General features: G+C 56.1%; 1 protein-coding gene across 1 annotated transcript in view; it reads left to right on the top strand.

The window, feature by feature from the left end:
- The first annotated feature begins 222 nt into the window (after window positions 1–222).
- Window positions 223–9,748, top strand: part of LOC119105336 (ankyrin repeat domain-containing protein 11) — a 40,210-nt gene continuing 30,684 nt past the window's right edge. Inside the window, exons 1-3 of the mRNA XM_037228804.1 lie at window positions 223–381; window positions 1,442–1,508; window positions 1,739–1,849. Coding sequence (XP_037084699.1) covers window positions 1,457–1,508; window positions 1,739–1,849 — 163 coding nt within the window. The 5' untranslated portion in view covers window positions 223–381; window positions 1,442–1,456. The remainder of the gene's footprint in view (window positions 382–1,441; window positions 1,509–1,738; window positions 1,850–9,748) is intronic.

The following is a 9,748-nucleotide window of genomic DNA, read 5'->3' as shown; positions in this document are numbered from 1 at the left end:
GTCGATAATAACAAAGATGGCGTTGCCCGAAGCCTTGGACATTTTGCCTGCCATCTAGCGCTACAAGCTGAAGCTAAGTTTCAAAATATTTTCACTGGAATGACAGTTCAAAGGTATAGTGTAGTGGCCTCTAGCGCTTAGAATCTAAAGCATTAGTATGCAAAATGGACGTAGGGCCGGCTTCGACCCATCGATTTATTGCAGCGATTTACGCGGGAAACGCTTGCGTCGTGTTTCTGGCGTAATTCCGCCGCGTTTTGAATTTAAAAGTGGGTGGATGTGGTCAGTGTGGTTGATTGTTTACGTTCGCTGGGCTGGCATGTTTCAACGTGGTCTGCTGAGTCCGTGGAGCTGAATTTCGTAGTGTACTGATTATATTCTGTGAGTGTACCATAGAATATTGTGGAGGGCGCCAACTTGTTACCTCTTTTGAAATAGGTTGGTGGGGTAGGTCAGCAACGTTTCTAGATCTAGAAGGAATGGACCTGTTCAGACGTGTTGCAACTTTGGATGTATGGATGAAACAGGCAAACATCTAGCTACTTTTGATCTGTTCACGGTGTGTGCCTAGGTAACATCATATGTCAGGCACATGGGAGGGGTGCAAACTGACATGCCCCCATCATTCAACACAAAGTTGGGCAAAAATGACATTTCATGAATTTGATGCAGATATAATCAGTGTTGATCTAGGAAAGTATATTTAAGAACACAGCAGCCAAAACAATCATGCCATTGAGTTTGTAAATTGGAGCACCTGGATGTAAGCTCCTCCCAAACTGAGTGTTTGCACCACCCTAGGCAGTATTCTAGATCTGTCCATGATGCCATAGGCAAAGTGACAGCTAGCCTGCCTGCTAGCTAGCCTGATTTGCACAGGCCCAGCACAGCACACTGCAAACACATCAGGTGCTCTTATACCTTATGCTCAAGATTTACCCTTAAACATTCCTGACTAATATATTTTTGCTAGATGTGCTTTCAAAGCAGGATGTGGGGTGAATAGTGTATGATGACTGGCTCTGTTATGCTGTTTAAGCTGTACACTTGATCTGCTGATTTTGTTTGTGGTGCCATTGAATGTTTTTGGTATTATGATATTTTGTATGCTCCAACTACAAATTATGTGGTGAACAAACCTTGGCCACAGATGAAACAGCATCAGGGCATACTCAACTTTGCAAATCTGAGAATGCTCTCAGAACACTGGCTCAGGTCTCAGATGCAATTTCATTGATTTGGTACTCATAATGGTATTCTCACCAGGTGTAATGTCAGAGGGTAAGTGGCTTAGTATAAGGTGACCAACATTGCATACATATGAACCATTCCACCATGTAACAACATGCTTGACTCATACCTGAAATGGAAACATGTATGATAAGCCCCGATCTGCACCAAGTACATTGCACGTGAAAACCAACAATCTGTTCCGCTTCAGGTTTATAATCAAGACATGGACCAGAACCCCATCGTGGTGCAGTCTCCTGTCACACCAAGACGATTAGGTCAGTACTGTTCATTCTCCACCATCTGGATGTGCTGGGAACATAAAATCATGTGTATGTGTTTGTGTGTGTGCGTGCGCGTGCGCGTGCATGTGCGTGTGTGTGTGTGTGTGTGTGCACTAGCATGGGTGCCCTCTTCCTCCAACTGAGTGCTTGTCTTCTGCACACTGACCCTGCATGGCATGCTGCTTTCTCTGCTGACCAGTGACGTCACTCGTGCTCCGCCGCAGCGTACATCCCGGAGCCGCCGGAGTCGGCCGGCTCGGTGCCGACGTCCAGCTGCCGCACACCCATGTCCGAGAGGCAACAGCTGGCGCTTCTGCTGCAGATGACGTCACCAGGTCAGCCTGCGGCCGGTGACGCCGCCCCGTCGACGGTTGACGGGCGCTGACAGCCCTTTGGGCGGCCCGAACCACTCTGGGTAGTGCTAGGCACCTGTGATCTGCCTTTGTGCTGCTGCAGATGACAGCTGTTGGTGACCCTGCTAGTCAACGCATATTACGTCTGAAGTCATAATCGCCGCCGTCCGCGGCGGGAACCGTGATCAGTGACGATCCTTATGGCCTGAATCGAATACGGGCCTGCTGAGCCTGAGCCCAACTCCCTTACTTACCACCGGGAATATTGGTTACCTGCAGTGTCTTCTGCGGGCCCGGTCGTTGTAACAACGAAGGCTGGAGCTCCTTACGGCGCGGTCAGGTCAGAGGTCAGATCAACGGCCCCTCGGCCCGTTCGCTGCAGCTGCACCAGGACTGCCTGGAATTCGTATACGCGGGCGGGAGCACTGCCTTCGCCCCGGGTATGGCAGGGTTACTGGCTTGTTTCGCTGACGTCGGCCGGCGCTCTGGGTGCAGTCTAACACGTTGCATGTTCGACTGCCGGGGGGTTACAGTACATGGCCGGCACATAGGGTAAGTTATTACAGTACATGGCCGGCACATAGGGTAGGTTATTACAGTACATGGCCGGCACATAGGGTAAGTTATTACAGTACATGGCTGGCACATAGGGTGAGTTATTACAGTACATGGCTGGCACATAGGGTGAGTTATTACAGTACATGGCCGGCACATAGGGTAAGTTATTACAGTACATGGCCGGCACATAGGGTGAGTTATTACAGTACATGGCCGGCACATAGGGTGAGTTATTACAGTACATGGCCGGCACATAGGGTAGGTTATTACAGTACATGGCCGGCACATAGGGTAAGTTATTACAGTACATGGCTGGCACATAGGGTGGGTTATTACAGTACATGGCCGGCACGTAGGGTGAGTTATTACAGTACATGGCCGGCACATAGGGTAAGTTATTACAGTACATGGCTGGCACATAGGGTAGGTTATTACAGTACATGGCCGGCACATAGGGTAAGTTATTACAGTACATGGCCGGCACATAGGGTAAGTTATTACAGTACATGGCTGGCACATAGGGTGAGTTATTACAGTACATGGCCGGCACATAGGGTGAGTTATTACAGTACATGGCCGGCACATAGGGTAAGTTATTACAGTACATGGCCGGCACATAGGGTGAGTTATTACAGTACATGGCCGGCACATAGGGTGAGTTATTACAGTACATGGCCGGCACATAGGGTGAGTTATTACAGTACATGGCCGGCACATAGGGTGAGTTATTACAGTACATGGCCGGCACATAGGGTGAGTTATTACAGTACATGGCCGGCACATAGGGTAGGTTATTACAGTACGTGGCCGGCACATAGGGTGAGTTTTTGAGCTGATGCGCGCGTCAGTCGCAACGGTGGCCAATACGTATAGTGACTGGACATACAGCGGATCCACAGTGGATCGTCGATGAGCGCAAATGATATCCAACAGGACATACGAAGGCAACTCACCGATGCCTGTCACGTGGTGTGAGACCGCGTGGCGGGATGGGAGTTCGGTTTGATGGGAGGAGCACAGCGCGAACGGCGAAGTGGGACGAGAACACACCGCACAGCTGTGCGATGTACCGACCGCGATGTCCTTCGCTGCGAGGATCGTCACACCGTACGGCATGACTTGCTAGGTTATGCCCACCTCGCTTTGGAACGCACGTGGTGTTTCGGACCAGAGTCCGTGCGCCACACTCTTTGGCATTTTGGGAGATAACTCGAGTTTGGTAAAGGACGGTCATGTTTTCAATTTCTAGAAAATATGCAATTCTGTGCCATATATCTGACCCAACCTTGTATCCCTACTATTATCACTACTCTGTTGAACGGGAAATAAGTCATCGGGCCATATGACCGGGGTGGTCTGCGCGCCCTAAAGCCCAAGTTATCATCATCATCACAAATGTGTTGTATCGGCTACCTTTGATTCCCACGTCTGTTTGTGTGCTGTTTCGCCGCTCCTAACAAAGGCGCTGCGTAGCCCGCAGCCCGTCCACCCTGTGAACGAGCGTCAACGGAACTTGAGTTGACTCAGCTGGACCCCTACCCAATGATGATCCGCGCAATGCAGATCATCGTCATCCGTCACAGTTTAATGAGGGAGGCGTGACAATTCATTGACACTCCGACGCGCTCGCTGCCAGCTCCGTTTTCCCGGACTTGACGGGGTCAGAGTCCGACACATGACGTGCTGACACCTGACAGACGCCTGTTGAATTAACCCGCCGACAGCTGCCACAGAAGCTGCATTTTCGGGGCTGTCGGGCGCGTGCCATTAGAGCCGGGCGCGGCGGCCTGTCCGGCGACGCCGCTCCAGTTCGCTCCTCGGCCGGACAGGCCGGGTTCGGCGGCTCTGGAGCGACGTCGCTCCAGTTCGCTCCTCGGCCGGACCAGCCGGGCGCAGCGGCCTCTCGGGCGACGTCGCTCTAGTTGGCGCCTCGGCCGGCCGCGTCGCTGGCATCGCAGCCTCTGTCTCCGGTCGGTGACATAGGGCTCCGCCGCGTCGCAAGGGCTCATGCCTGACGCGTGCCTCACAGAGGCAAATGAGAGTGAGTCTCGCACGCTTCGCTACAGCGGCGCGCGGGGCGAGCGGACCGAGGACGCTCGCGTCCTATCTGAGTGTACCTCGGGCGCCCCGCGGCGCCGACGGGGCTTGCAGTCGCGAGCCGACCGGAGGGAGAAAGTCCGCACCCCACTGGCTGACCGTGACGGTGTTGGCAGCCCACTTAGTGCCGGGGCCGTTACACCCCGCCTTTGTCATCTTGGCAGTGAAGTGGGGAATGATCGTCCGTGCCGCTTAGGTGGAAGGGCGTTGGAGACGGACCAGTGGCTGGCGGATGTGGGGGCGCGCGTCCCAGAAGCAGCGCTGCTGTAGATCGTTATCGTCGCTCGAGTGGTAACTGGTCGGGGAGGTCTGGCTGAACCTGTGGAGCCTTGTCAAGGGTTATCGTCGCTCGAGTGGTAACTGGTCAGGGAGGTCTGGCTGAACCTGTGGAGCCTTGTCAAGGCGTTGCGTGGCGCGTTGAAACACGTCGTCAGAAATGGTTTGTCGAACTGGCATTTTCATCCTGGTGTCGTGGGGCCGCCGTTGTCGCGATAAACATGCTTAGTGAGGCTCCTGATCTCAAAACGGGCCCTGCGGAACATTCGGTCTGGTAAGGAATAACCGGCTGCTGCTAGTAAGATCCCAAATTTGTCTAAGCGGGCGTCGGCCCGGAGCCCTCCCAGCTTTGCGGTGTGTTCTCGTTCCGCCCCGCTGTTTCTGCTGCGCTCCACTTCTCAAACCGAACACCCATCTCGCCTTGCGGTCTGGTCCACTGTTGGTCCACTCTGCCTCCGTGGGAGACGTTCGCCTGCCGTTCCGCTCCGCCGCGTGGGCAGCGTCACCCGCTCGCGGTGCGTGCGACCCGTCCCCAACGCCGATGAGCCGATATCGCCGGGTGCCCGCTCCGGGGCACGTGGGGCCGACAGAGGGGACGGCAGTGGGGTACCGTGCCAGCGGATGGGAGATGGAGGTCACCGACGGAGCAGTCATGCAGTCACGTGGCGGTGAGCTGTTATGTAATGTCCCCCACGGTCGTTATACCTGTCTCCTGCGACCAGTTTTTCTCCCTGAACGAACTGGGTGATTTGCGCGTCACTTTCGTGGTATTGAGGTCTGTGGTGGGAAAGTTGAATCGTGAGATGTCAACAAGAATGAACAGGATTTTTTTTTTTAAAACAGCGCTCCGTTAACTACGGATTGTCTTAGTCAAGCCTGGCAGATACAGGTTCCTGTGAGCCAGCGCAAATGTGTTAAGCTTTCACTAGGCCCAAGTTGCGCTGGAGCTGAAGGGGCGGATGGGAATTATGGTGCACATTACTCAGCACGGCTGCCATCCCCACTGATCATCCGAATGATCAAACCAGTACAGCGACCATCCGCACTGATCATCCGTATGATCGGCCCAGCACGGCTACCACCCCCACTGATCATCCGTATGATCAGCACAGTACGGCTGCCACCCCCACTGATCATCCGTATGATCAGCCCAGCACGGCTGCTACCCCCACTGATCATCCGTATGATCAGCCCAGCAAGTCGATCACCCCACTGATCATCCGTATGATCAGCCCAGCACGGCTGCTACCCCCACTGATCATCCGTATGATCAGCCCAGCAGGTTGATCACCCCACTGATCTTCCGTATGATCAGTCCAGCACGACGACTACCCCACTGATCATCCGTATGATTAGCCCAGCAGGTCGATCACCCCACTGATCATCCGTATGATCAGCCCAGCACGGGAGCCACCCCCACCGATCATCCTCTCGAGCCACTTCGGAACACGCGGGCCATGTCGCTGGTGCGCGTGCTGCTGCCAGGGCCACCCTTGTTGGACCTCGCCTGCCGGTGTTGTGCCGCCTTCGCCACTCGCCGTGCGGCGCAACTCCCGGCAGAGCGGAGCGCGGGGAGGAGCAGAGCGCGGAGCCGGGAGCGAACGCAGGGCGAAATGTGGTAGCTGCCACGCCATCACCCCATCATCAGCACAGAACCGCCACCGGCCCTTCGTGGTCGCGAGCAACAGGCGGCGTGAGACTTCAGGCGGCGTTTGGGACGCGACGTCGGAAAGTTTAGGTGTAGTGTGAAGACAAATGTGGTTCGGATACGTTGCGCGGACTTTGATGCCGGAGAGGGGGGGGGGGGGGGTATTCTCGCCATACAGCAGAGGGTGGTGGTGAAATGTGTGGAGGATTTGTGGAGGTCCGTTTCTTCACTGCATGAATGTCTCGTCTGGGCGTGACTCACCTTTATCCGGGTCTTCCACGAACGTCTGGAAAACGCTGGGGAAACTCCACATGGTGAAGTGGCCGGAATACGCACATTTCAGGGGGATGGGAGGGGTTCCTTGGAAACTTATGTAGCCCCTGCCACGCCATCACCCCCATCATCATCAGCACAGCACCACCATCCGCCCCAGGTGGTGGCGAGCCACCTGGTGACGCCCCCTGGTGGCAAGAGGTGGCAGCCCCTGGTGACCTTGGCCGCCCCTCAATTGCCGTTGTAGCCGCAATCGTCCCACTCCCCGCTCCGGTGATCCCGGACGCCCGGTAACCCGCCCTGGTGATCCCGGCCGCCCTGGCGACCCGGCGCTGACCGCGCCGCCTGCCATCTAGCGGCCGCCAGTTTCACTTTCCTTGGCGCGGGCCGGGCCCGGCCGCGGCAGCTGCGGTGCAGTTTTCCGCGGACGGCGGCGCGTCATGGGAGGGGGCGCCGACGGCCGCAGCAGGAGAGGCAGAGGCGCGAGGGAGATTGCCGTCCCCGCGTGAAAATGAATCATGCGTGGGCGCTCCTCCGCGAATGTGCTGGGCACGGGGATTAGGATTGGATTGGATAGGATTGGTTAGGTGGGGCGACGGCGTTGTGGAGCTGGGTGGCGGACACTCCGCGATGCTGTTCTGCGTTGCATTGCTGCGACCTGGCAGGTTAAGCGCTCCCTTTTCTCAACCGTCGGCATCCCCTTGTCGCCGACGAGGCCGTGTTTCGCGCCCCCACGTCATGACTTGCAGGAGATGGCTGCTGTTGGCTGACCGTGCAGCCGTTGTGGTCACGCCGGCCACGCCCGCCGCAGTCCGCGGCCGTGCATCGCCCAGTGGCTGCACGTCTCATGCAACCGGTCGCAGGAAGAATGTGTTGGCCGGGTTCAAGGTGACCCGCCGCCACCGCCAGCGTGGTCGACCGCGCTGCCGCAGTGATGCGGCATTGCATGTGGCCTGTGAGCTGTTTAGGGGCGGCAGCAGGTGGACACGTGGCCTGTGAGGTGTTTAGAGGTGGGAGCCAATGGGCACGTGGCCTGTGTGAGGTGTTTATGGAGCGGTCGTGGACACGTGGCCTGTGATGTGTTCGGGGGTCGCGGTTCGTGGACACGTGGCCTGTGAGGTGTTCAGGAGTCGGGAGTTAGTGGACACGTGGCCTGTGAGGTGTTCAGGGGCCCGAGCGACTGGGCACGTGGCCTGTGAGGTGTTTAGGGCCCGTTAGTGGGAGGCTTTTGGCATTGTGGTCCCGTGTTCTGGTTAAGTTTCGTTGGACATTTCACACATGCCAAGATTGCTCTCGCTGGGAGTAGTACGCTCGTGGAGGGCTGTTTTCTAATCAGCTTCTTCAGCTTAGGTGAGCCAGAATTGTCTCACTGTTGGTGGACCCAAAATTTGTGCAGTCTGGTGAACAATATTGCTGGGCTGTAAAGCAGTCGGGCAATTCTGGTTCATCAAGCTAGAGTAGCTGAATATAAAAGTCGCCTCACGTCTTGCATTTCTCGGGACACCATACTTGTCCGAAACATACACGCTATGCTGCGCAAATAGTGACTCCTCTGGGGTGCAAAATGACCCTAGCGCTCAACGCGTCCGGAACAGGCAAGCAGTACCACAAGCCGTGCAAACTTCGCCCATGCGACTGATGACATCCACGAGGGCGAAACTGAGAACCTTCCCGAGTGATGCATATCGTTCACGGGGTAGGATGCACACCGAGGTGCTGCATGCCGTATACGGCACGTGTTACTCGGCAAGGTTTGCCGTTATCCTGCTATCGGTATATCCTTACACGGCTGACATGTCTCACACGGTATGCCATTTATATTCTGTCATTTCCTCACCGTATTTCGCCACCTGCTTGCCACGTCGTGTGTTGTATATGCCATGTGCCAGCTGATATCACGATCTCTCGGCCGGCCGCCAGCGCCCCGTCGCATTTGGCCGGCTGCCAAAAGAGGCGGGGCAAGTCGTGAGGTGATGGCCCAGAGCGGCCACGTTCGTTAGCCGCACGTGACGCCGCGCGGGTTGTCGGGGTGCGGTACTGGCCAGACGTGAGCACCAGTGGACCCTGGCGGTGGTCAGCGGCCTAGCCTGGCGGTCAGCAGCCGGATAGAGGCCGCATGTGTGACTTGGCGTGTTCAGCGGTCAGAGATGCAAACTCCGTCGCCAGGGTCGACGGCAAACCGCGAGAGTGACGAGCTATTACGCGAAGAGACGCGGACGGGCTTCCCTTGATGTTTTTCCACGTGACGCGCGCAGTCCTCCGCAGAAGGAGAGCGGTGCCTTCGGGCAGCGCTTTGCAAGCCGATGCATTTAAAGAGAGGATTGCATGCATGCGCCGCCAGTGACTCCTCAACCGTAACATTATCCTCGATTGAGGTTGTTCCGCAGAATGGGCAGACCACTTTCGCAAGACGGCACTGCCTTACATAATGGTGGTCAGGGTTCTTACCCGCATTCGTCGTCCGCGGCCTACGCGGCAGTAGCGTGGGCCCCGCCTGTCAGCCTTGTTTCAATTCGTCGGTATGGGTCGGTTTTGTCAGTGTGCATGGGACCAAACTGGCTCGAATGGGACACATTTCGGCCTGGCCCGGGCCCTGTTCATGCGCTGTGCGCGCCCCGTGCGCACAAAATTAGGCTCCGCGTCCGCTGGCTGCACGCGACTCGCGCGCGTGCAATCAATGACCGGTCTGCTCGAATTTTTGTTTTGTTCACGGGGCCGCCCCATCGGAGGTGTTGCGAGTGGTTGTACCGGTTGCATCCCTTGATGGTGTAAGTTAGCCTGTTCTTTTACAAGAGCGTGCCATTGCCTAAAGAGTGCCTCTAATTGGGTTTAAAAATGGCACATTGCGGCACAGAAGCAATTAAGATGATATGGGAAGAAGTTAGCTGCAACAGGTATCCGGGAGGCACCCCACAAGCGTGCCCTGGGCCTTTCAGGTACATGCATGTCACCATAGGGTGGTTTTGTCTAAGAATTTACTTGAGACAATAAAGGGCGTATGGCAATTCTGACGTCATTCGCCCGACGCG

The sequence above is a fragment of the Pollicipes pollicipes genome, unplaced genomic scaffold, assembly GCF_011947565.3.
Source record: "Pollicipes pollicipes isolate AB1234 unplaced genomic scaffold, Ppol_2.1 Scaffold_6138;HRSCAF=7277_pilon_pilon_pilon, whole genome shotgun sequence".
NCBI classification, from domain to species: Eukaryota; Metazoa; Arthropoda; class Thecostraca; order Pollicipedomorpha; family Pollicipedidae; genus Pollicipes; species Pollicipes pollicipes.
Note: the sequence above shows the minus strand (reverse complement) of the source record. Positions and strands in the feature narration are given on the sequence as shown.